The 27,411-nt window shown below is 41.4% G+C and overlaps 3 protein-coding genes across 3 annotated transcripts; 1 reads left to right on the top strand and 2 right to left on the bottom strand.

The window, feature by feature from the left end:
• Positions 1 to 510: 510 nt before the first annotated feature.
• Positions 511 to 9,816, bottom strand: si:ch211-199f5.1 (protocadherin-8). The gene is made up of 5 exons (XM_067261259.1): positions 9,809 to 9,816; positions 4,503 to 4,559; positions 1,307 to 3,633; positions 931 to 1,137; positions 511 to 824 (listed from the first exon to the last, which is right to left on the bottom strand). The coding sequence occupies exons 1-5, from the start codon at positions 9,814 to 9,816 to the stop codon at positions 511 to 513; spliced, it is 2,913 nt and encodes a 970-aa protein (XP_067117360.1).
• Positions 9,817 to 12,920: 3,104 nt separating this feature from the next.
• On the top strand, positions 12,921 to 22,323 carry pcdh8 (protocadherin 8). Its single transcript, XM_067261272.1, has 6 exons — positions 12,921 to 13,071; positions 16,857 to 16,909; positions 18,900 to 21,191; positions 21,297 to 21,367; positions 21,596 to 21,729; positions 21,980 to 22,323. Exons 1-6 carry the CDS (start codon positions 12,921 to 12,923, stop codon positions 22,321 to 22,323), a joined length of 3,045 nt encoding a protein of 1,014 aa, XP_067117373.1.
• Positions 22,324 to 24,764: 2,441 nt separating this feature from the next.
• On the bottom strand, positions 24,765 to 26,802 carry LOC136967477 (protocadherin-8-like). Its single transcript, XM_067261284.1, has 2 exons — positions 24,970 to 26,802; positions 24,765 to 24,779 (listed from the first exon to the last, which is right to left on the bottom strand). The coding sequence occupies exons 1-2, from the start codon at positions 26,800 to 26,802 to the stop codon at positions 24,765 to 24,767; spliced, it is 1,848 nt and encodes a 615-aa protein (XP_067117385.1).
• Between the last annotated feature and the right edge of the window lie 609 nt (positions 26,803 to 27,411).

Below are 27,411 nucleotides of genomic sequence, written 5' to 3' on the forward strand. Positions count from 1 at the left end.
ACAGTGCCTATACAATTCCCAATGCTAGTAAAGTGAGATCAGTACAGTAAACTGACTTGGCTCAGGAACTGTACTTTTCACCCACCTGTCCACCTAACCAGTTTAATTAGTGACAAATCTACGGTGGATGTTGTTAGATAGTAAAATTGCAAATGATCTTATATTTATTTATTATTACTTAATATTTATTTGTGCAACATGGTGACAAAATCTACCACAAACATGGTAATCTTTGATATTGATTGTTTTTCACTTGAGAAAGGTATTCTGGTCATGCCTCTTAAATAGTAACACATGCTCATCAAAATGTATCATAAAATTGTTAATTACATGAATCGTTATGAAAAATATATTCTGAATGTACAAAATCTTGCATATTACACATAATACAATAAACAGTCATACAGTAGCCTAGATACAAAACACTCTAACATTGAAACTAATAAATCTGTACAGTATATAAGATGCGTAATGCGTTTAACACATGTTACTGTTTATTCTCAAAAAAGTTTAAGAGTGTGAATACTCTGAAATGGAAAGCTCATCAGTCTCTGGTATTCTGGCAGGTGTCGGTGGGCCAACACGAATATAATCAAACTCTTGATTTTGTACTTTTTCATAAACACTTTGTAGACCATTTGTTTTGGGTAGGTGTGCTGGATAGTAGTTTTCTCTGCGACTGTCCCTGGGCAGTGAGGCTGTCTTAGAGAAGGTGGAGAGGTGGAGTCCCTGGGAGAGGCTTGTGTTAGGTCTGGTGGCAGAGGGACTCCAGCAACGGTCAGAGTGACCCAGGATCTTACACTCATTAGTGCAAGCCCAAAGACCTGTGGAAACACAAAACCATTAGGCTTTGAGGCACTTAGGTGAATGTATTGTGGCACAGTGGATTTCATGCAGCCACATAACTGTGTGCATCTGGGTAGTACTCACTGTTGATTGGTGGAGAGTCTTTTTTGTGGCCATCTCCACTTATGTCAGAATCACTATCATTGAAGTCACTGTCTCCTTTCCCACTGTCCTTGCCACTGAACTGAGGGTCTCTTGCACAGATTGTTGTAAATGAATTGCCCTTCCATATTGTTATGGGTCTGATTGTCTCTTTCCCATATCCCGGCAGTGTGGAATAACCCTGTGAACACACACACAGGGAGAGAGAGACGGAGAGAGAGAGAGACAGAGAGAGAGAGAGAGAGAGAGAGAGAGAGAGAGAGAGAGAGAGAGAGAGAGAAACTGAGATGTGTGAAGATACAACAAGGAAACAATTGGCAGCTAATCTATATACTCAGTCTAACACAATTACTTACCTCCAATTTACCATCCATTCGCCTATTGTTAGGCTCAAAGATGCTCGCTGCTTGTCTCCCCTCCTCAGAGCCTTTCTTCATTGTGTTGGCGTTGGCCAGCGGGGGTTTCTCTGGGAACGACTGAATGTCAAACACATTGCTATTGTGGCTGGTGATCAATGAATCAATAGGGCTGTTGTCCCCCTTCTCCACGTTTGGCACGTCTTCTTTGTCCTCGTAGCCTCCCTCTCTCTTGTCTCTTTTGCGTCGACTACAAGTGGTTGTGATGAGGATGATGGCGAGGAGAAGCAGAGAGCAGCTCCCTGCCAGGACGATGATAATGGCTACGGACATGTCCCACTCAAACAGCTCCTCTGTCTCATTGGGAACCTCGGAGGGCACACTGGAGGGAGTGCCTTCGATGAGGGTGAAATGTATGGTTGCCGTGGAGGACAAGGCAGGCGTTCCACTGTCACTGACGGCGGCCACGACTTTCAGACTGGCCGTGATGTCGTAGGCCAGCTCGCGGCTCACGTACATCTTCCCCGTGGCTCTGTTGATGGAGAACCCCAGGTGTCCGCCCTCGACTATTTTGAAGGAGAGCTGTGCGTTTGTGCCTTCATCGGCGTCTGTGGCCTTTATCTGGGTTACAACATAACCTGCAGGTGATTTTTTGGGCAGGAAAACCTCAGCAGAGCCTTTGTTAAGGACCGGTTCCGTGATAAATGGTGGGTTGTCATTCTGATCCGCTATTTTTAGCTTGATGACTGCGCTGCTCTGAAGCTGAGGTGACCCCCCATCACTTGCTTGGATGTGCAAATCCAGTTGTTTCATGACTTCATAGTTGAAACTTCGCAGTGCATATATTGACCCAGACACTGCGTTGAGTGATACAAACGTGTTCATGGGAGATCCCATTATAACGCTGTCTAAAAGCCTGTAGGTAATTTTGCCATTGTTGCCCAGGTCCGCGTCCCTGGCCTCTACTGTGGTTATATATGCGCCTGGGGCATTGTTCTCTGGAACAGAAACTTCGTAGACGGGTTTACTAAAACGAGGGGCGTTGTCGTTCTCATCGCTCAACCTAATAGTGTATTGTGTTATTTTTCTCAGCGGGGGTGACCCAAAATCCTCAGCCATCACTGTTAAATTGTACTCGCTTATTTTCTCTCTGTCCAGAGCTGCAGCTGTTACAATCATGTAGCTGTCCTCGTAAGCCTGTTGGAGTTTGAAATGGTCGTGGCCATACAAGGTACAGTGAACCTGACTGTTGACGCCCGAGTCCCTGTCCAAGGTGCTGATCAGCGCCACTAGACTGTCCTTGTCTGCTGCCTCACTGATGAATGCGATGCCTGTTGTGATGGAGGTCATTGGGGTAATACTGATTTCTGGGGTATTGTCATTAACGTCTTTGACATGAATAATGATTTTACAGACGGAGGGGGTAGGGTTAGGTCCAAGATCAGTCGCTTGCACATCTAACTCGTATGTTTTCTTGCTTTCATAATCGACTGGGCTCTTAAGTATCAAGCGACCAGATTTATTATCCACTTCAAAAAGTTCTCGAATCTCATACGAAACCTGTTTTCCAAATCCATAGGTGACTTCTCCATTTAGACCGTCATCAGGATCAACGGCGTGTAAGTCCAATAACACAAATCCAATCGGGGCATCCTCGGACAAATTGACCGAGAAATTATTCTGGTCGAAAACGGGACTGTTGTCATTAAAGTCAGTCACTTTGATAGTTATCTTTGTGGATCCAGACCTAATTGGGTTCCCTCCATCCGTGGCAACAAGCTCGACCATGTAAAATGACTGAGTCTCTCTGTCTAGCTCTTTCATTAGCACCAACTCCGCATATTTAACCCCATCCGCTCTTAGAAGCACATCAATGGAAAAATGACTGTTGACAGATATTTGATAGCTTTGTATATAGTTTGATCCCACATCCGCGTCTTCGGCAGGGTCTAAAGGAATACGGGACCCTACTGCTGCGTTTTCGGAGATCTCCACTGTAGATTCCTTGTTTGGAAACTCTGGAGAGTTATCATTAATATCCTTCACTTCCACTTCAACATGGATCAATTTGTAACGGTCTTTTGAAAAACTGACCACATCAAAAGTGATAAAACACTGTAAAGTATGCCTGCAGATAATTTCTCGGTCTATTCGCTCCCCGACAGTAAGCTCCCCATCGTTTTCTCTTACCCGGATAAAGGAATTGTTGAATTGTTTCATCATCCTGAAATTGGTCTTAGAGCTAAAAGCCAGACTCAAGGACATGTCCTTGGCCAGGTTCCCGATGATTGTGCCCGGCCCATCCTCCTCATTGGTTTCGTATGTCAGAGTATTTCCCTCCGACCCAACCAGGGAGACGAACAATATTTGTAAAATCGTGAAAACAAACATCCTCCGATGCCAAAAGGTTAAAATGACTCGTATCATCTTCAACGCCGCAATGTACCGTTTATCTAAATCTTCTCTCTTTCGCTCAACAGATTATATCACTTCACCTGCTGAATTAGTTCCCCATCCGTCTTCAGTGTGAGGTGCTATGACTGTACTGAAAGTTAGTTGTTCTTGTGCGCAGCCTGGTAGACGCGCTTGTTGCCTCGCGCTGTCTACAGCAGCACCAAATCCTGCAGTGGCGGGGTTTATACGGCTCCTCATGCTAATGAGACGAAGTGTGACCAATCCCCCTGCTTTAGAATTAAAAATAGGCCTTCTGAAAGACCTCTAAGCCTGTTTTGAGTGTGCACAGAGCTAAGGAGCAAAAATAAAAAAAGATTTGAGTCAAGTGTCCTGCATTTGGTTTATCATTTCATTGCAGCTTGATGAAAAGGTATTATTAATTTTCGAGGTATTTTCTTCTTCTAATCAATAGTGAGCATAAACTGCTCCGATCATTTCCTACACTTATCTATTAGTAGACAGCATATGGGTGCACATTACTACTGAACTGAATTTGAGCAGGAACAGCAACAACAAAAATCCAGCATTCTCAAAAGATCCAAATGTGGACCATGACACTGAGCGAAGACAAGAAATGTAACAGAGGCCATCTTGAAGGGTTCCACTTTTGACAGAATACAGTATGTAGCTGCATGAATCAGCAGCTCATTCAAGTTCAGTTGTCATTAAAATTCAAGCAATGAAATAGCAAAATCATCTGCCATCAACAGTGTGAAGTTTTTCCTCCAGTCAACCACCCCAAATGTCTTGCATTGTGAGATAACAACATTGGCTCCATCAAACTGTGATAACATTTTCATGCTTAATGTTGTGATTTATATGTATGGAAGTGGTTCTTTGAAAGTTTTGAGCAAATCTTTCATGGGCTTGAATGGATTCAACAAGACAGTGAGGGAGGTAGCAAAAGAAAATGCATGAGAAGAACTGTTTGAGGGAAGATAGGGATTTCAAATTTACAGTTGGCCCACAGACACAATTCCATTTTTAATGGGATTGTAAATGCATTCAGTTTCAGGGGATGCCTTTGCATTTTAAGTTCTCTAATCACTCTGGTCCATAACATGCCTTAAGAAATGCCATGAAAGTCTGCATTTGTGGAAAGCACTTAGCTTCTCATTCTTTTACGAAGATTAGAGTATTAGAGTACAAAGTGTGGAAGCTCTACTCCAACGATTATTCTCTATTGGGATATTTCTGCCTTCAAAATACTTGTCCAGAATTTCTTATATGGACATTAATTTAACTTTAATTAATTAATTAATTAATTTAATTCAACAAGTCTGTCATATGGAGTTTTCTCCTTAGTTGTCCCCTCTCCTCTTCTCTCACCAAGCACTGCCACTATCTCTCTGGGATATCACTTTAAACACACAAACAACCCCTTTAACAAATGTCCCCTTTAAAAAAAAAGAAGAAGAAAAACATAACAAATTTTCCTTCCTACAAAATGTAAATGATCTGCATTGATGTGTAAAATCAGACCTAGCAGTTCTGTTGTCTTCAAGTTGTCTCAATGCCACATTCCTGTACATTAAACATTGCAATGATGGTTCGGCGCTGCATGTTAATGAGGGTATTAAGTAAGCCATTCCATTATAGATGAGTTTAAGCTCAAGGGGAATCTTAATCACAATACTGAGATATCATGATAACTGGTTCTCACTATCCTCCCTCTGAGCCGCGTCCTCTGATTTCACATGGGTAGTCAACAATTGTTGTTTGTCTGGAGAGACGCTTCGCTGTTACAGGTTTTGTCACAGGAGGATCCTTAATAAAGGGGGTTCACCTCTAAGCAAGGTTATGGTTCATGTGTATATTTCACCAGATGATAGGTGACACTGTTTTTCTGTCAGCACATCTTTTCTGTGTTACCCTTTGAAGAGAGGCTTATATCCTCCAAGGGGAGAGATTTGACTAATGAAAATAGCTGGTACACAATGCAATGCGATTAGCTGGGTTTTGTAGTCCTCATATGAGTGGGTCCCTAGATTGTTTGTTTGAGTCCATGAGCTTATTATGGTTGTTGGAACACATTCATCAAAACATGCTTTTAAACACTTGCCATAAAATCCCAACTGACCATACATCCCATAGGCAACATCAGATCTTTTTGTTCAGAAGGAGTTCTCAACTGATTAATTCTAACTTCAAAATAAAACTCTCTGCTGTTTTTATGTTCTGTGGGAGCACTGAGACTGTGCTGTCACTGGGGGTTCCAACTCCCAACGGAAGCCTAAAATTCAGAGTGGAACCAATGTGATGTTTTATTGATTCTTCTTCTGGAGTCTGGAGACAATAAGTCGGTTGAATATTTCATTTCTCTCTTTTTATGTTTGGACTGAGATACATCCTAGTGTTCAAGGTGTCTCCACAGAGATGTCCCACAACAGACATAAACAAAGTGATTAGAGAAGAGGAAGACAACAGACAAAGAAGATTCAGAGGGAATTGCAATGGTTAGAGCTTTGGAAGAGCAGAATCCTCAGACAGTACATTCTGACAGTGCAGTCTATCATCCTGCCTGGCTCCGCTGAGGATGTAACTGTTTTTCTAAATCGAAAACTAGACTGTAGAATAAAAACCTAGCAGGGATGGCATACATTTGGAAAATATATGAATGTAAATGAAACACTCGTGATGTGGTATGCGATACACAACACTATGAGTTTTGCATATTGAGTTTGGATCAGCAGTTGTGAGATTCAGTCGCTGCGACCGCTGTGTGAATTTAGGTCAGACATTTTCTCTGAAAATCATTAGTGTCTGGTTAAAAAATAACTAAAATGTGAAAGACAGCAACAGAGACATCATAATGTGTCATTATGGGCAATTGCTGTGAATTTCATTCGATGTGGGAGAAATGGTCTCACTATTGAAGGCATCTTGCCACTTGGGTTAAAGGTGTCAGCATTTCTTTTGCTGTTTTCGCTGAAAGCAACATGGTGTTTGAGGCATGCACATCAGATGGTGGGAAGAGGTATAATTATGTAAATTGGAGTCAAAGGAATCAGTAATACCTCATGCAGAATTAATGTGTCAACAAGGTGTTCACAATCACTGTGAATTCGCTAATTAAACATGACACCATTTCCTTTGCAACACATGGCAATATAGTAGGCTCCCTTTGGGATAAAAATACTGTTGTGTATATTGTGGTTCCAGAGCGTCTGAAGATAATCTGCTTTGAAATATGAACACTGAAGGCTTTGGTATGCTTTTGCAGGGGTAATGAACTAGGGGTCTGAGGTCACCTAAAGGGCCAGTCAACAATAAAGATTTGACTTCTTCCTTTCTGGATTTAGATAACTGTTTATGCCAACAGTCTCTTGTAGAGTAGGACATGATATGATAAATCACATTGGCTGGTCCTTGTTGTCTGTATAGGCATAATTTATGAGATAGAAAGGGTCTGGTAAAACAGCAGAGTGAACTGTGTCGTCTAGAAAGTGTGAGCGATTAAGAATCCGGACTGGGCTTTTTTCCGTTTTTCTCTGGGTGAGTGATATCTTACCCTGCCTTTACTAACGAAATGGTCGGTATCCAGTTCTACAGAGGAGATTGTCTCTCAGCCATGGAAGACTTATCACCATGGCCTGGTGAGGAAGACAGGGCAGGACCACTGGTTTCCTGTCTCTGGTTGTAGTCAAGGCACGTGAGAGGGCTGAGCAGTGAGACAATTAATGGAGGAGAGACAAAGTGCTTGAAGAGCATGGGAGCGACACTTGAGCTCTGGCAATTGGAGGGAAAAAAAACTTCAGACTAGAAGTTTTTTTCCGCCCCCCCCCCCACGCCGAATCCTTCCTTTCCTCTTGCGTTTGCCCAAGATGAATGGGCTTTTCAGATTTAAGAAAGTGCATGGCTGAAATACAAAGAGAGGCTCATCTATCAGTGCTGAATAGTGAGAGAAAATCCTATGGCTGTGTGAAGGGGATGGGGAGGGGTTTGGGGGCTGTTGGTCTCTGATTAGACCTCGGGCCAGTTACACTCATGGTTTGCAGCGCAAACATCAATCCTCTACACTCCCACTCCAAAGCCTTTGAACCACAAGAGACCATTTCTTTACTCTAAGCTCTGTTTTAGACATTCTCATAAATACCCCCACACACGTGTTATTGAACATTGAATGCAGCCCAGTTGTGAGGTTTTATTGTTTTGTTTTTTTCAGAGATGATTTTATCAGATGAAAAGCAAACTCTTAGCTCAAGCAATGACAGTTTAATATGACAACAAGCAGACTACAGTTCCATCAGTCCAACATGAGCTGTCAACAGTCCAGTCATTGAGTGAGTGAAGCTGTGCATCGTGCAGGGGGAGTGAAAAAGCACATTAGTTAAAGCCTTCCAAGAGACCAAATCATTCTAAACAAGGACTGGAGAATATACAGATACATTTGAAAATCAAGACTCCAGTCCTCTTCCCCCACAGATGAAAAGAACATTACCAATTAAAGATTGAGAGAGACACACATGAAAAGCTCTTATGAAGGTTTGAAGGCGTCGAGATCATCTTAATTTTTGATGCAGCTTTGTGTGCATCCAGAGTCTGAATTGGTCTTCCTAGTTTTTCTCCGTGGTGATAAGAGGTAAACACCAAAATCCAATAACTGTCAGACTAACATTAAATCAAACTGACATCTCTCTTAAAAGGTAGGGCCATGAAACTTTAACAGGGAAATTGCAAGGAGCCTTGGAATTAAGGTCTTTTTCTTTGAGGTTGGTACATTTGAAATGAACAAAATAGACTGTGTATAGCTTCAGAGATTCAACGCTCAACCTCAACAATGTAAATGCCGTTTGAAACAAATAGCACCATGACGGACACAAAAGAAATTTCCCTGTTGACTTTAAAGTGGGCTGTCGTTGACATCACAGTGTTTGACCTGGCCCACTGTAGATCGACTGACCCTGGATGTTAGACTTGACTCTCCTGTCGTTTGACCCCGTTTCTGGATGAAGGAGCACGACAACCTTTTCTCTGCATGGCTGTTTCTGTGACCCAGGAAAGATGGCTTGTAAGCTCCAGTGGACTGAGTCAACACGCAAGACTCCTGGAGAAAGATGGGGCAGAGCGGACTATCAGTCTGGAGAGGGAAACGGTACGTTCCAAATTGTTATTACGTATTGAGTCATCAGGGATGGAGAGAGGCAGATTGCAGGAAAATAACTCCAAGATAATGTGCTTTGAGTGTCCGTTCAAGCCGCAATATGGTCCTTGTGTGGACTGGAGCACAAACAATGAATCGCAACATCTCCATATGTACTGAAGCATTTAATTCAAAAGGTATATAATGACGTGCTACTATGTAACTGTATTGAATGTACTGTATTATTGAATAGGTAGACTGAGTATGGGAAATGCGAGATGTATTGGCTGATATGTCTTGAATCAATGGGCATGACATTGTTGCCAGGGAAACATCATACAGAGAATGAGCGAAAGGTATGCCAAATGTAAACACATCTGCCAATTTGAGCCGTGCAAAGCAACATTGTGCATCAGCAGCGCTGGTGGCCCGTGGCCCTGGGCCTTTGGTTGTCTGAATCAGGAATTCACAGTTCAGAGCACTCCCAATGATGGAGCTGGAAAAGCCCTTGACGCCCAGCACAATGAGGCCATTTCATAGTAGATCACGGAAGTCTCTTACTGGCGTTGATGGGAGAGTAAAAGCATTATGACAGGCCGATGAAGAATTTATCTGAAATGTCTGAGGGTGTTGAGGAGATTGGTGAGCTTCCAGGAAAGCTGTGAGGAGAGCATTCAAGTGAAAAAGGAGAGGAATCTTCCATACAAAACCCCTGCCAACACTAAATGAACAAAGTGACCATCGTATTGCATTTCAAGGCATTGTAACCACCTACTGTTCTACCAACCTCATGAACAGGTGCGTTTTTGGGGTCCTACGTCCTTTTGAATGTCACATGATGACATTACTGTGTTATCCCATGGTTCTTCACAACAGTCGAACTTTTACAGAGTTCGTCTGGATAAATAACCTAATGTGGCCTGACAGAGAAGCGCTTCCTGAGTTAAGCGTTGACAGCCGTAACCACGGTGACATTAGCTCCCAGCCATGCCGTAACCTGGGGATGTAGTCAATCTCTGCCACCAAAGAACAACCGACAGTCTGTGTGTTCTCTCACTAGAAAGTCAACGCACAGCCACCCTCCAATCCTCAGAGAAGATGAATTAGGCAACAGCGCTCTAAATTAGTAACTATACATCTGACTGCTGTATGTTGGAGATCTGTAGGACCCTATATTTATCTCAGAACTTCAGGCTGCTTCCTATACACTAAAGTTGTAAGGCTCTGATAGTAGTAAAACTACATCCACACTCTGTTGTTTGAGATTTTACGTTTACGTTCGCATCTTTTTGATTTTTTTTTTTTTTTTCTGATTTGATGAAAGGATGACTTGAGGATAACTTTGACAACTGAAAGAGAACACTTGCATTTAGTGTGAGCCAGTGAATAACCTTCCTCTCCCCCTGCTATAACTTCACCATTGATTGTCGGATTCACCCTGGCAACAGATCCAACTAGGGACAGTAGTCCTGTTGGTTAGGATAAGAAGAACAGCACAGGGAAGCCATGCACAGTGAGTGAGCACTGTACTTCACACTGCAGAGAGCAGGTTTAAATATTAAACTAAATATCTTTCTGAGTTCAAAACATAAAACAGATCTCCCACTGTTCACAGACTCAGTATGTTGCTGAATATATTCATGCAGGCTTGTCGATAGGGACTGGTGCTGATAGCAGGTGCATAAAAAATCCAGTGTTTATAAATGATAGATTGAAATAGGGGAAATCTGCTTGGGTTCCCCATAGCTAAGATGAATAGAATCAGTTCTTACACTGATTATGGCTCTCCTCCTTGTCTGGAGATTGTAAGGACTTTGCACACAGTCAAGGACAGTCTATTTTCTCATCCGGAATCAAATATTCATTGTGTTTGCAAGAAGGGTCATTTCAATTTTATTCCCTCAGGCTTTTCCAGTCATTGTATTGCATAACTTACTGACGAAAGGGCAGTAACAGTTCATTCATCTCCTACTGCTCAAGGACCAAGATTTACACTACTGGTGCTTGATTTTGAACACAAGATATGGTTTTACCCGTGTAGACTGGCCGCTAACCTTTGCTCCAAGGAAATTTGTATCCTACAACAAGTAGCCGATACCAGCCATGTTACATCCAGCTGTGTCCATAGCAGCTAACGCGAGAGCCTGAAAGCAGTGCCACTAGTCATTTCAAAAATATTTATGAATCCAGTGTTGAATCCTGTGTTCCAGTTCACTGTCAAATATTGCATTTTCCATTTACAATGCGTGTAACGAACATATCCACTTTTACGTTCCTGGGTTTGTTCAGTGTGTTTTTGCTCTACTCTGAACATGCTAATTAGCCCCAAGGAGAACCATTGAACAGTTTGCAATTTTTCCCTGATTTTTAATCAGTTTAATTTCTGTCTCCATCACACAGGCACGCCGGTACAGACATGCACACAAACCCTCTGTTTGCATAATTTGTTCACTGTCTTCTCCTGTGAGACCAGGGAGTGTAAGTGTGTGTGTGTGTGTGTGCTGTGTGTGCGTGTGCATGTGTGTATACTTGTTTGTGTGAGTGGGTGTACTCCAGAGTGGAGGAAAGAGGGTTCTGCCCCCCACCCCTCACCCTCTGGATTGCTGCCCCTGACTGTGGCATCACCATGATTGCTCTGACAATTCAACAGACAAAAACACCTTCTGCCAGACTGTTTTCCTCGTCCTGTTATGGAAATGTGATTTTCCATCTCACTTCATCCTCAGTGCTTAAATACCTCTTAGCAGAGAGTGGGATTGTCTGGGCTGTTAACAAATATCCCCCGTTGTTCTGAAAGCTTTGCAGAATTTTGTCTCGTTGTAGCCTTAGAAAAACAGGTAAAAACATTATCTGCAAATACTGCAAATCCAAAAGGTCCGAAATGTCACATTACCATGTAAATCACACTCACTTAGATAGGACTGAAAAGAGCATCTAAAGACTTGTGTGTTTAAAAAAAAATGGCCTCCTCTGTTTTCAGACTGTATTGCACAACAAAGCCTTAGACTTGTGAGTCATCACGGAACCTGAACTGCCAAACAAAATCATCATTGTGTTAAATTGATTGTGAGTGGGGAAATATTGTCAGCCCTGTAACCAATTAGAAAAATTCAATTTTGTTGCACATCTATATGAAATTAATTCCATACTTAAAAAATCAATTAAACTCAGCTGCCCTTGACAGCAGACAAAACAGACCAGAACAGGAGGCAGAATTTCATAATCTGACACAATTAATAACCCGGATTTCATAAACCAATCTTTTGGTTGAGCTCCAGAGAACTGCAGATCTCTTAAAATGTACACCAGTGTCCTCTTTCAGAAGCCCTTGTTCCATAAAAGCACAGAGTTGAGCTTCATCTTTACGAGAGCTTATTCTATTCATAGAGCCCTTTAGAAATAACCGCCGTTCATAATGGAGTTGGGATCTGATTAACCCACTCGCTCGCTGGCACAATGGCAGTCTGCCCTGAGACTCAGCCCAGTAATGGACTCTGCTATCACCAAGCACACTCCAAACATTCTCGCACCGCAGGACTCAACTAGATTGGAATCCCTTAACTCCTCTCTGCACCAGGCGCACAGTGGGGAGACAAAACATCTTCCCAGCTGATGCCCCTAACATTCATCTCTCCTCTCTGCTCTCTGAACAATATTGCTCTCCATTGTCCTCTCTGTTGTCGGCTCTCCCTGATACTGAGGTACCATAGGTAATAGAGGTAAGACTGAAAGGGCAGGTTTTACTGCAAGTGCAGTAGCCAAACTCCTGGCATTGTCACGGGAAGATGTGATTGGGGCATTATAGAGTGTATTATGCAAATTAATGCAGTCAGTGGAATCATCAGAATTGGTCTGCAGTATATCCGTTTGATACAGTACTTAAGTGTGGTGAGATTAGTATAATTTATTCCACGTACCTGAGTCTAACCTTTCTACTCGGTGCAATTTCAAGCCCCCAACACACGTTTAGAGTGTGAAACTTCCATCTCAATGTTGCCATCTTCTGGTGTAACGTGATTAGGCAGAGAGAGCACCCAGGCCTTGTTTATTGTTTTGCAAAAGGGGAGCTTGTGCCAAATATGTCGGAGGGAGTGATTACACCCCTCACTGGCCAATTGGCCCAGGAGTCCACCCCCAGTGGCCAGCCCTGTGGGGGCTGTCAGGGCCAGGCAGACTGGGGATTGGTGAAGAGCCATGGAGGAGTTCACAGCCAATCCCCACACGGCCATCGTGTCATCAGCCCCCACCAATGGAAAGAGTTTGCACCCATCAGATAACAACGCTGAAGAAATGGCTTCAAGGAGGAAACGTTCTGAGATGGATATATTGAGATGAGGAATACATTCAGAGAAAGAGGAAGGAACCTGGTCCTTGAAAAATACATACATTAGTATTCACATGCACACACACACAGACTCACATACACTAAAATACACACATACTGTACACAATCATAAAAACACACACTAGCTCTAAACTTTATCTTTCCTGCTTTGAATTATGCATCCCACAGAGAACAGGATTTATTCGCAGCCTGGACTGCCAAACAAATACTGATATACCCCACTTGATATCCAAACTGACATCAAGCTGTAACCACAGATATACACATGTTTCAGTATGGAGATATGCAATTAAACTGCAATGCATTGCGAGTGAGTGAGTGAAAATGTGGAAAATCTCAATTAAAATAAAATTCCAGTTGTCAGCGACGTTGTGCAAAATATGCGCTCGTAATCAAAACGCATTCTAAAGAATTTGGTTTGTGGTAAAAAAAAAAAGAGAAACAAACGTGTACTGTGCATGGCTGATTTGCAAGGTACTCATCTGTGTACCTTGGGGTGTTAAAATTCAATGTAGACCATGAAATGTAAAGTAGTCAATTTAATTGGATTGAAGGCATCACTGGGAAGCTTTACCAACATCGAGTGAAAGGCACACAGCACGGCTCCTCTCCTTACTTATAAAAGAGCAGCTGATTTCAAATAGACTCTGACTGCTTATCACATGCTTTTGAGGTTAAGGAGCTCAGTCAAAAGCATACCTCTCCTATTCTAATGAGGCTGTGTTTGGTATCTGTGATCTGGCAGGACAAGATGTTCTCTCAGACAGGTGCTTTCGCACAGTTCTTTTGGATTCATTAGTCAGGGCAGGTATTGATCAGAGACAGCATGAAATATATACTATAGAAAGTGGGGTTTGCTTTGAGGATTGGTTATTGATGTGAGCTTGTCGTCACATGTCAGAGGTGTCAGAGGTCTCACCTGTAGATGGCGCTCTTACCCATGGTTTCCCTGCAGGCTTGCTGCAATTACAACAGTATGCAAGCTTTTCTTTTTGCTTTCAGAGGATTTGTTTAACAAATTCATAAATTGTGTACCGTTTGACTACTGAGAGAAGTCCCTCTAAGTGAAGTGCTAGACAGATCTTCAAACCATCAAAACATAAATGAACAATAATATGAATGTTGCATGTAGGCTACATGGTAAAGTTGATTTAGCTGTGGTAGGTTGAGCTCTCCTAATCATTAGCACCACCCATATTATTCTAAAGTCTTAATTGGTAGCTCTACCCATACCAGGTAAGCAAATGTAAACATCCAGGTGTGGAGCATTATACGTTCTGCTCCCGTTCAGGGTTGGGGAAGTCGTCAGAGACTGAGTTGGATCGCAATCCATGTGGAGTGTTACCTATTCTGCAACACAGTGCGAAACGTGTTGGGCATTACATTCCTGGGTAACGTGTAGTTGATCTGTGTGTTGAGTGTTGTGTTTTTATATTAATGTGATGCACTGGCTAAGTTTATTCTTGTCTGCCTCGGAGTAACTAGATGGACTTACGGAGTTTTTCCCACCGTTAACATTATTTTGCTGTGAAGTTACACCCAATTTTTGAGTATTTTGTTAATTTGATTAATTTGATTGAGATTTGTGAAATCCATGTTTATTTATGGTTTGATCTTTGGGTTGAATTTTGCAAATTGTGTGTTTGTCGTGTTTTCCTTTGGTGAAAAACTCAGTAGGCCATAGATGTTTACCCCCTTGGTTCATTTTATGGATAGCAGTGTATCTGTTAATGTAATCTTCTTTTATACTGTACAATAAATGATATGCATTTGGGAAATCACATCTGTGTGTCATTCAGTTGACAGACCCGCGACTTTTAGAACAAGTTATTGTGCCCATCAGGCATTCCTTCCACATAGCCATAAGAAAAGTCTCAAATTGTTTCGTTTTCCAGCCAGAGTAGAATCTAATACAGCTTCTAACAATGGATATGAGTGTAGTTCTAGTTTGTGTGTGAGGTAAAGGTTGGAAGTTCATGGTAAGATAATCCAGTCAGACAGGAGTTGGGAAACAGTACACAATCCTCAGCCAAGCACGATTTGTCTCAGAATAGTAACGTTGTCTTTGATCTTTCTCAGTTTTCTCATTATTCAAAAAACAAATAGTTTCCTTCTCCATTTAGATGCAGTCTTTTGCAGCCAGCATGAAGAAATCCTAGAAACATGTTTACATCCATATTAACGTACTAAATGAGTTTGAAACATGCATAGTCCATCGAGATCCAATTAAAGAGAAACAGTGCATTATTCATTTGTGGCCCCTAATAGACTAATTAATTATTTATAAAATTATAAGATAGCTCCATACTTTTCTTATGTTATGCATTCCATTATCGTAATTAATCTTTGTTTTACAAATATCTTTAAAACTAGATGTGTGTGCTGCATGAAAACGATCAAGACATTCAAGTGCAGCCCTGGGGAGTTCTTCTCTAAAGCCTGTGCCATGTATACCCAGCTACAGTCATTTCAGGAATCTGAGGCACAGAAAGGGCAAGAAAGGCACTTTTGTGTCCATGGCTATTTTAGAGCCAACTGTGACAGAATTAACAGAAAATAATGTGTAATTAGGGGCATCATGTTTAGCATTTGGCCGGTTTAAATCAGTTGGAGTGTGTAGGATGACCAGGGACCACCTGGAAGTCTGATCCCTTGTCACCTTCACATCTGTTGCTCACACGTTGACACCCATTTGTCTCAGGGAAGGATTGGGCTTAAGGGGTACAGAGTTCATCTTGTTTTTAGACGGATAAGATTAAACACGGTTTAGAGTTCATGTCCTTGGTTCTGACATATACACTACTACTTTAGAGAGCATTCAAGGTAGTAAGTGAGATGAAGAAACTGAGAATATTGCGTGGGAATAATACTGGATGACTACCTTTTTTTTAAATGTGTGGTTAAATCAGTTATATATCAGTTATATAAAATATAAATGTTGTATGTCATGTTTAAAGCACATCCTTGACTAAAAGATCAATAGGCAATGTTTTGTAAGGAAACTAAATATCTAGGGAATCAACAAAACAAATAGCTTTGTGTGTTTCAGAACACACATTTAATACAAATAAATAAATAAAAGGTTAATGTTGAAATGAACTTTGGGTAATCATTTCTCAACGGTAACTCAGTGATACCTGGGTAATTATCCAAAAGGCAGTTATTTGTGGTCTGCTGAGACATTTGCTCCCGGTGGCATATGTGAGGATTAATACCCACAGTGTGACCAAAAGCTGGGCTTGCAGTCAGCCTACCTGTTTGTTGCCATTGTAAAACTGAAGGAGACAGTCCTCCAAAGGCCCAGATCTCTGAATCTCCAACCACGTAATAGATAAACATGAGACAGACATCTCTGATCCTCACAGTAGTTGTCGAGAAGAGGTCTGCTAAACATAGATTAATGTTATTCTTACCATTAATTAAAATCACATCAGTCCAGCAACAGATGGCCAAGCCCCTTAATCTGCTCTCAGGTTTTACAGTCATTGCAATGGTCTCAATCAAGCTGTGATCTGCCTTAATCCCCATATTTAAGAGGCAAACACATATCGCTCAGCCATGGCTCAGCCAAACTAACCCGAGCACACAAAGTTTTAAAACACAATGATGTGTCAGACTAATAACAGGAGATCGAAAATATAACTGATTTGATGCCATTGACATTGATTAGCTGATATAAAGGTACAGTTGAGCAGCGGCTGTGTTATGTATGAGATTGCACGAGCTAAAATAAGAAAAGTCAATGTTTTAAATTACCCTATATATGAAGTATGTTGTGAAAAAAGAGAGCAACAGTGTCTGTCTTTGGATCTGACAATCTTGTTCATCTTCAAACATAGGTTTTTTTAACCTTAGAAAATATGGTCACCCTCATGAGTGAGATATTTGATAAGATTAAAACATAAGCCTCTTAGAAGCAAACAACTAATTTGGCCCATGGTTTGGTATTAACTACAAAATCCCGGATTTCAACACCCTTAATGCTTGGGGGAAGGGGGGGGGGGGGGGGCAATGCCGAGGGTGGTTCTGGTAATGGGGGCTGTCTGAGCATGCTTCTGGAGGAGACGACTGTACCTTTGTGTTTCAGTACTTCCTTTTGTTTAATGTGTTTCTTCGTCTTGTGGTCCTTTATGAGACAGGTTGCATATTGATAGATTATATCTAAAGATACCAGACACTACTGTATACTTTCTTTAATAAAGTGACCTTTAACAGTCTCGCAGTTTTTTCATTCTTGATGCTGAAGGGCTTGAACGCAGCCTCAATTCCAGAACTTGCACAATGAGAGACAGCGTTTGCACACATTTTCTGTAACTATAATTTTTCCAATTAGCAAATACTGGAGAAATTTTTTGAGCCCAATGTCTTCTTCCATTTAGAGAACTATCAGTTCAGAACCAATTATTGTACAAAAAAGTACAGGTCAATCTAGTCAATCCTTAGTGAATGAACATCATACTTATTTAATTACTGATTCTCTTCAGCCATTTACTTTCATGCTGCAGTATGTTGATACAGGAGACATTAATTCTTGGAACGAGAAAACAAGCACTGTCCCTATCTCCCTCATCGTTATCACCATCACAACCATACTGGTATGAGTACAGAACAGAAACATCTTCCTATTAGACTATGAGTCATACTGTCCTGTATTCTAATGGTCATTGCCCTCACTTTCTGTGTATTATGAACTAAGAGTAAGAACATAATGAGTATAGAAGTACCCCACACACACACACACACAACACAAATTATGACTTGGTCTTAAAACTATTGGGTTGACTCAATCAGTACAACAATCTTTTATCCTTAGTACTAGCTCCCATTTTAACCTGAATTAACACAGCAGCAAAGGCTTTTTTGCATTTGCAAAGTGTGGCTTTTGACACCTTCCTGTATGTGCTTTCCTAGGGGGCTCAGACAGATTTAGCCCATACTTGTGGAGGGTGTCAAGAGCCAGCCCTTTGAAGCCAAAACACTCTTTTTAATCAAGCAGGCTAATCATCCATATGGTTGTCAAATACCACCTGATAGTGGCTGTGGTCTTTAGTAGGTTGGTTATTCAGTACTTCCTAGACTGTCTTAAATCTTAAACTTTGTTGGGTGTCATTTTTCTGTTGAATGTAGGCCTATTATACATGTTAATGCTAATGTTTTTAAAAGACACAGTTCACAAACATTGTAGTATTGGTTTGGCATAATAACATTCAGTCTTGTACACATCTGATTTGGTTTCGGCATTGTGACAGTTCAACCTGGCCAACTACACATCTTATACATTTTACAATACGCATCTACGTTAATAAGCCTTTTGGGATAATCTTATTAAGCAGGCTTTTCTAAAATAAACACTTTTGTCATTACATTATCAAAGATTAGATCATTTTGTCTGAGACCATTTGCACATGGAAATAGTCTCGACAGTTTGCACCAACTGTGACAAACGTGCGCCATTTGGTTTGCCACTTCAATGCCATTGGCTGAAGGACCAACGTATTAGCATACATCAAGACTTATAGATCAACTGTCTGTAGGCTCGACAGTCGACGTACTTGGATGAACCGGTTGTGCAAAGAGATTTACCTCAACAGAAAGTTTTTATTTGCATCATTTATGCTGTTCTTTGTTTTTTTAGTCCTTAAAAATGGGATTCTGCATAATTAGAGGAGTTGGAGAGTTGGTGGTGATTGTTTGGTTGTTTTATTGTGTTCAGTGTACAACGACAAGATACTTCACTTACGAAGAGGATGCGCCTGGGACAGAGATAGGAAATCTCTCTCGGGATTTAAAGATTGACCCATCGGAAGACCCTGAGACTTCATTCAGTTTTATGCAAGAGTCAAACTCCTCTGTAATTCAAATGCGTGAGATTGATGGACTTCTAACCGTCGGGGAAACAATTGACAGAGAGCAACTCTGTCCGCGCTCCCCCAGATGCTTTGTCGCGTTTAATATTGTCGCTTTGTCAAAAGAAAAGTTTCAACTGATTCATGTCGAGATTGAGGTGAAGGACATTAACGACAACCCTCCTCAATTTCTCCACAACGAGACAAAACTGGAGATATCCGAGAACGTTTCCTTGGACTCCAGATTTCCTTTGCCAATAGCAGTTGACCATGATGTGGGAAGTAACTACATCCAGAGTTACCATATTTCTCCCTCGAGCAATTTTGTCGTTGATGTGCGCACGAGGGAAGATGGAGTAAAGTATGCAGAACTTGTGTTGGTGAAAAAACTGGACAGAGAAGTTGAGGATTCATATACCATCGAAGTGACAGCCACCGATGGAGGGGAGCCACCCAGGTCTGGATCAATTACGGTCTACATCACTGTACTGGACTTTAATGACAATAGCCCGACTTTTGAACATAATTCACTCACAGTTGAACTTTACGAAGACTCGCCTATAGGTCATCGCGTTCTGAAAGTGCACGCTTTTGACCCAGATGTTAGCATTAATGGCGAGGTGATATATGGCTTTGTCGACGATCCGACCTCTGAAGTAGCGCGTGTTTTTAATATTGACACCTATTCTGGTGATGTGACTTTGAGAGCCTTGGTTGATTATGAGATCAAGAGATCATACGAGTTGAACATCAAGGCCTCAGATTTAGGCATGCACTCTGTCCCTTCCACCTGCAAAGTTGTCGTGGACATTGTTGACGTAAACGACAACCCACCAGAAATTAAAATCAAGCCAATGACTTCTACAAGTGACGGGGTTGCTTTCATTACGGAGGCCGCCGCGGAGGAGAGCTTTGTGGCCCTTATCAGCACTTCAGACAGAGACTCAAGTTCAAACGGCTACGTCCGAACAAGCCTTCATGGACACCAGCACTTCAAACTGCAGCAGGCTTATGGAGACACATTCATGATAGTAACTACTACTACTTTAGATCGCGAAAGAATCCCTGAGTATAACCTTACTGTCGTGGCTGAAGACCTTGGAACCCCACCATTCAAAACCATCAAGCAGTATACCATCCGAGTTACTGACGAAAATGACAATGCTCCTCTGTTTAGCAAATCATTATTTGAAGTTTCAGTCCTGGAAAACAATATCCCAGGGTCTTATGTAACCACAGTTGTTGCAAGGGATCTAGATACTGGAAAAAATGCTAAAGTCTCATACAAACTCATGGATTCAGAGGTGACTGGAGGTGCATCAATTTTAACTTATGTCTCTATAGACCCAGCCACAGGGTCATTGTATAGTCTGAGATCGTTTGATTTTGAGACCCTTAAGCAGATTGAATTCACCATCCAAGCAGAAGACCACGGCTCACCTCAGCGATCAAGCACATCTACAATCCGGATAAAAGTTGTTGATCAGAATGATAACTATCCCCGTTTCACTTTCCCTGTTTTGTTCAATGACTCTGCTGATGTTGCTCTGCCTTACAACGCACCCCTGGGATATCTAGCTCTAAGGGTCAAAGGTGAAGATGAGGATGAAGGTGTCAATGCTGAACTCTCCTACCATATTGTACAGGGTAATTCGAACTTTGCCATGAACAAAGACACTGGGGAGATTGCTTTGAAACAGGGGCTGACTTCACAAATTGGAGACGTGCTGGAAATGAAGATCGCTGTGAGCGACAGTGGGAGGGCCCCCCTTTCAACCAGTGCCACTATTAGGTTTACTGTCACAGACTCACAGCCTTCTGAAGACCAGCTTGTCATCATGTTACCACCGAGTGATGAGGAGCGGCCCAGCTTGGATGTTTCCCTCCTGGTTATCGTTATGCTCGGTGGGGGGTGTGCACTGCTGCTGATTGCCATTGTGATAGTTGTTGTCACATGCAAGCTGAACCGAAAAAGAAGAAACCAGGGCTCCAAGAAGGAAGTGACCCGACGTCTGTTCGACTGCAGGCCTCTTCACGTGCAGAGACCGACTGAACCTAACATGTATGGTGGCCATAGAGGTTGCTTCAGCAACAAGGCAAGCTCATCACTGGAGGATTCAAGTCTCTATGAAGAGAGGAGTGTAAACTCCGAGACACAGGTGAGTCAATTGCTTCCTGTAGTTTTGGAACTGTCCACCCACTCCTTTGCATTCAAATGATTCTTGGAACTACAACTGAAACTGTTCTTACTCTGTGTTCCTAAGATATTCCTGGCCCCTAAGCCGTTTCAACCAACTTCTGTGTGGCAAGGTGACAAATACTGCCTGCAGCTAAGGTAAGAACACCACAGAATATTACTTTTCCTGTTTTCATTATGATGTGATTTATTCACATGTATATCCTGAATTGCTGGTACCTACCTATTCACTCTGCATACTGTAATCAGGGATGTCCTTTGGAGGAGGGTGGTTGGGGTGGTAGCAGGCATCATAAGTGAAAAAAACACATCAATAATCCGATACAGTGGTGCGGTGGTGGCTAATATGTTTGATTCTATTCACAGTGGCACTGGGAACACAGACCAGCTAAGCGTGAAGGACAGTGGCAAAGGGGACAGCGATTTCAATGACAGTGACTCTGACATCAGCGGGGATGGAGGAAAGAGGAACCTCAGTACATTTCAGCCCTGCTCCAAGGGTGAGTTTATCCTCATTTATTTACGATTTTTAAAGTTCTATATATTTGCTTGTAGAAGAAGAATAATGATGAGGATTTGCATTTATATAGTGTATGTCAAACTTAAATGGCTTCACACCTGCCCTGCCAGCAATGCCTAGCCCCCATCTTAATAGAGTACACAGCCATGCTACAATGACTGACACTTTCATGAAAACTGGAGTTTTCGCCTTCTTGGATTGTAATTCTGTAAATGTGTGTTCTATTTCAGGTTCATCCAATGCTGCTAACACTCTGGCTGTGGATTGGCAAGGCACTTACTGTGTAATACCAACCCATAGCTTTCAGGACTCAGAAGACAATGCATACACAATAGGCTTTTCACCAGCACCAGTCTACAACAATCCCATTGGCTATCCCCTCTCCTGGAAAGACTCTGGGTATAACACCAACTTTTCCAAACCAAGAAGCAGCTTGCAGACATTCTCCAGGACAGGCACTCTCCCCCCTTACTTTTCCCATCAGCAGAGCAAGTCAGCAGTTGGTGGAAGGCACAAGCACAAACCGGAAATTGTTACTGTGGCAACAGAGTCTGAAGTTGCAACCATTTTTTAACTGCCATTCAACATAGCAATGTAGGCAGCTGTAGTATTCACTTTATTGTATACTGATTGATGTATAACATGTACATACTTGTACAAATGCATGTCACATACATCAGTAGTTGTATATATTGTTTCAACATGTAAATATTGTTTTATTTTATAAACACTTAGTCATCATTGAAATAATGGAATATTGAATTTTTCTTACAAATAAAATATGAATTTACAAATTTTAAGTCTGCTTGTTTTTAATTCAGTATCTCTTCTTATTACAATCGTCTTCATCTCTGTCAGGGTGTGGTGAAATTGATTTTCTTGTATAGGGACATGCATTAACATAGACTGTGAAGTCAAGTTCTTATGAAATGAACATCAGTCAGTAAGAACTGTATATTAATGAAGTCTCATCATGTCATACGTTCTGCATTTCAATTAGTACTACATGTAGATAGCCAGCCATCTCCTTGTTGTGGTGCTGTTGTATTAAAAAGTGTTACTCTGTCCGCTGTGGTTCTTTTATTAATATAAAAATATATGAGGAAGATGTGACATGGAGAACAGAATTTAAAAACAGTTTTATTTCAACACTGTAAATAATAAAAACATTCAACATCAACATTGCATCTTCAACAAAGAAAGCCGCCTAAATACTTGAAGTTCTATTATAGCTGTAGACATGTTCAAAAGGGACAAATATACACATTCAGACAAAAAAAGTGTGCCGACATCGTCCATACAGCATATCAATCAGAATAGTACATCTTAAATGTAATAAATAAGATATTCAACATCTCTCACAAGAGAACGTGTCTGTTGGGAAATTGGTTGCTTTTCATCAGCATCTTCACATGTAATGGATCAGTCTACTCCATTTTGGTTAGAAGGATGAGGGACTCAGTAGAACAGGCCTCTGGAGATCTGGCCTCCATACCCACTAAGCTCCAGCAAAAAACTGATCTCTGAAACATCTTTAGTGAACCTCTTGTCTGAGGAATGCATTTTTACATACTGAAATGAGTGTCATCTTGTAAAATATACATATTTTATGTTTTCTTTGCAACGGTTGAGAGGTCTATTCTGCACAGAAGCTGTCGGGTTTTGTTTAGGCTATTCTACATGTGTCCAGGTGAAAGAGCAGAATATTCCATCTGCTGAAGGCCAAAATCAAATAAGTCTTAAGAAAATGCTAATACAAGAGCAGGATGTTTAAAATCTTACATAATCCCACCATCTGAGCTCCATGAATGCCCTTAAGCGGTCGAAAACAAATACATAGTTTCCTGAACTTTTGCCAGTGAAACTGTTATACAGCTCTATTGTCTGAAGCCAGATTGAGCCACATTAGAATATAATCGTTGAGGGGTTTTATCCATTTAGAACAGTTTACAAAAAAGAGGAACACTATTTTTTTAAATATTACAATATATTAACTGTGATAAATATCTGTTTAGAGGAAAGAAATCTATGAGAAAGTCATCTGATTAAAATGTATTAGCTCACAGCTAGGATATTTCTATTTCTAGAGAAAACAGTAGGAACTTTCCACGTAGCACTAACAGAGGGGGACTTAAACTTGGCCCATTGATAAGGCTGGGCATTTTTGTGAAGCTAGAAATCCTAACAAAATATGTACATTCGTAAACACCTTCCTAAACATATGTATTTTATGAACCAGAAGAGGAAGAGAACAACTTGGAATAAAGCAGGAAGGTCACCGTTTTGCTTGCAGTGATGTCCTACAAAGTGACAGGTCTCCAATTGCCCTCAAAGCAAAAATGCATTTATCAATCAATAGAACATGGCTTACTTCATCATTGCTTTATATTTCCCATGTAGGTCAAATTGATGCCCGTCGACCCAATAACTTGTGCCACAAGGTATATTCATCTGTAGAGTTCAGTGAAAGAGAAGGTAGGATGATTTTTAAAGAGATTGTATCCTCATCCATTGATAAGGCTGGGCATTTTTGTGAAGCTAGAAATCAGGGAGTCAGTTGGCTGAGCGGTGAGGGAGTCGGGCTAGTAATCTGAAGGTTACCGGTTCGATTCCCGGCTGTGCAAAATGACGTTGTGTCCTTGGGCAAGGCACTTCACCCTACTTGTCTCAGGGGGAATGTCCCTGTACTTACTGTAAGTCGCTCTGGATAAGAGCGTCTGCTAAATGACTAAATGAAAATGAAATGATCCAACAATTTGTCAATAGGCAAATTTATAATTTTCGTGCAGTACTCCGTTGCTCTTCCACAGCCAAAGAAAGAAAATGTGTGTTTATGTAAAGCCAGCTCTCTTTTCAAAAGTAGCTAATCGACAGATGAACAGGATTTGATCAAATCACTGCTAGACTCACCCAACCATGACATCTTTATTTGTTGGCAGATTTCCAAAGTCTCCTTTTTAGTTTGAATTGTGCTATAGTGTCCCCTTCTAATGGTGGCTCTATATACTAATGCAATTACCAGGACGACTCCTGTCAATAGGAGAAAACAGACAATTTGGCTAAGACAAGACTCGAGAGTCAGCTGATTCTTCTCCAAGTCTGTTGACTCTGGTATGGCCATTGTTTGCGATGTCGATGGTGCTACCCCAGTGACAATAACATTTATCTTCACCTTAGTCATCAAAGGAGGGATTCCCTTATCACTCACACCTACTTCTACCTGTAGTATTTTCTCAGAGGGGTTACACTGTTTTCCTTGGAGATACAGGCTGCCAGTCCGTTCATTGACTGCAAATAATTTGCGTGCGTCCTCCAAGATAAGGAACTTCAGTTCTGCATTCAGTCCCTCATCTGCGTCCTGCGCTTTGATCCGCATCACTGGGATATCACTAGACGCATCAGTGGCCCAAAAAGCAAAAGCGACACCATTTACTAAACGAGGATATGTTATCACTGGAGGGCAGTCATTCTTGTCCACAATTCTAATCCAAACTAATGCCGTTGTTGATAGCTCTGGGTATCCACTGTCACTGGCCTGTACTTTCAATTTGATGTCTTTTATCTGCTCATAATCGAATGTCTCCAGTGCACATAGCGACCCTGACAGTGGATTAATTGACACATACTGTGTTGAAGGGAAAATTGTGTTAGACTGATCATCTGTTAGTTTGTATGTAATGTCAGCGTTCTGGCCGAGATCGGGGTCAAACGCCAACACCGACATTATAAATGCCCCCACAATGTTGTTCTCTTCGACCCAAACTTCGTAGACTACTTTATTGAAAAGAGGGGTGTTATCATTTTCGTCACTCACTCGGACTGTGTATTCCGTCGTTGTTTTTAGCTGTGGTGTTCCAAAGTCCATTGCCACAAAAGTTAGGTTGTATTCATCCTGTGTTTCTCTATCTAAATGTGTGGTTGTCATTATAATGTGGGTATTACTTTCGTTGGCCTTCTGGAGTCTGAAATGCTCATGACCCTGCAAAAAACAGCTAACTTGACCGTTCAACCCAGAGTCGCTGTCCATGGTGCTGATCACAGCAACGAAACTTCCCTCTGCCGCGTGCTCGCTAATGTAAACAACTTTGTCAAACACGAACGGTTTTATAAAAATGAGGGGGAAGTTGTCATTAACATCTAATATATTTATTCTGACAGTGCACACGGCTGGCACAGAGTTAAGTCCTAAATCAAATGCCTTAATTTTGAATTCATAAAAAGGAGTTATCTCAAAATCAACCTCTCCAGCGAGAACCAAACGCCCTGTAAATGAATCGATTGTGAATATGTTTTGTATATCTGCAGGTGTATGTTCTGCAAACGCAAACATGATTTCACCATTCTTGCCCTCGTCAGGGTCTGTTGCATTTAGCTGTGAAATCAAGACACCTACTAATCTATCCTCATAGACGTCCACACTGACAAAGTCGTCTACAAAAGATGGACTGTTATCGTTAAAATCTACTATTTTGACGTGCACTGTCAGTATACCAGACTTGGGTGGACTTCCACCATCCATTGCCATGACCAAAATGGTAAAAGTGTCTTCTGTTTCTCTGTCCAGTTCTGTAACTAACATGAGATCTGCGTATCTATCTCCGCCTTCATCCGTTTGCTCTTTGATATTAAAATGGTTGTTAGATGAAATATAGTAGTTTTGGATGTCATTTTGGCCAATATCTTTATCCGAGGCTATTTCTATGGGGAACCGTGTTCCCAAAGACGCGCTTTCAATGACCTCAATATAAGTGTCAGTGACAGGGAACAACGGTGAGTGGTCATTAAAGTCCCGGACTTCAATCACCACATGAATTAGGTGAAAGCTGTCATTATAACTTGCAACTACATCCAGCGGAAGCATGCAGTGTGGTGAGCGATGACACAGTTCCTCTCGGTCGAGTCGTTGACCTATCGACAGCTGTCCATCCACCTCTCTCATGTTAATCAAACAGATATTGGGTTGCTCGATGAATCGAAAACGCGATCCAGATTCCCCAATTTCCAAGTCTTTCTTTAGGATTCCAATTTCAGTGCCCCTTTTGTCCTCTTCCATTACTACATAACGTCTGGACCAACTTTGGTCAACAGGTTGCTCAAAAATTACGATAATAGCGAATATTTCAATAACAAACAGCCTGCAGGCATTCATTTCCACAAGTGTACTTTTCCTTCTTTAAGTTGTCCAACAATTGCCTCATGTTCTTTTACGTCGATCTTTCTTTATCTGGGTTTATCTGTATGGGTGTAGGCTACAGGCTGTTAGACCAAACATGTTCCTTCAGTAATAAGGCATTGGTGCTTTAAATTGGTCTTGAATTAATCTGAAAAGAGGCTTCAAGAAGGTAATCTGACTATTTTCCATCCTCCCCAATCCTAACGGGACATTCATTAAATCAATTAGGCCGTGTCAGTGGTTGACTACATAGACATTTTCTTTGACTGTAAAAAATATCGCGTCAATCGAAGATATCTATCACCATATACGTTTGTATTTTATTTTGCAAAATACTGGAGCAAATATCAAACTATTGTTTGTTTTGTTTTAGTAAACCCAATCATTTCTATCACCCAGTAGCTATATCTTAATAAACATTCTGTTGGATCTGTAGAATCACTTTAATGGCCATTAACTCTCGATAAACACAAAACTGATCAAAGACTG

The sequence above is a fragment of the Osmerus mordax genome, chromosome 2 (assembly GCF_038355195.1).
Source record: "Osmerus mordax isolate fOsmMor3 chromosome 2, fOsmMor3.pri, whole genome shotgun sequence".
NCBI lineage: Eukaryota > Metazoa > Chordata > Actinopteri > Osmeriformes > Osmeridae > Osmerus > Osmerus mordax.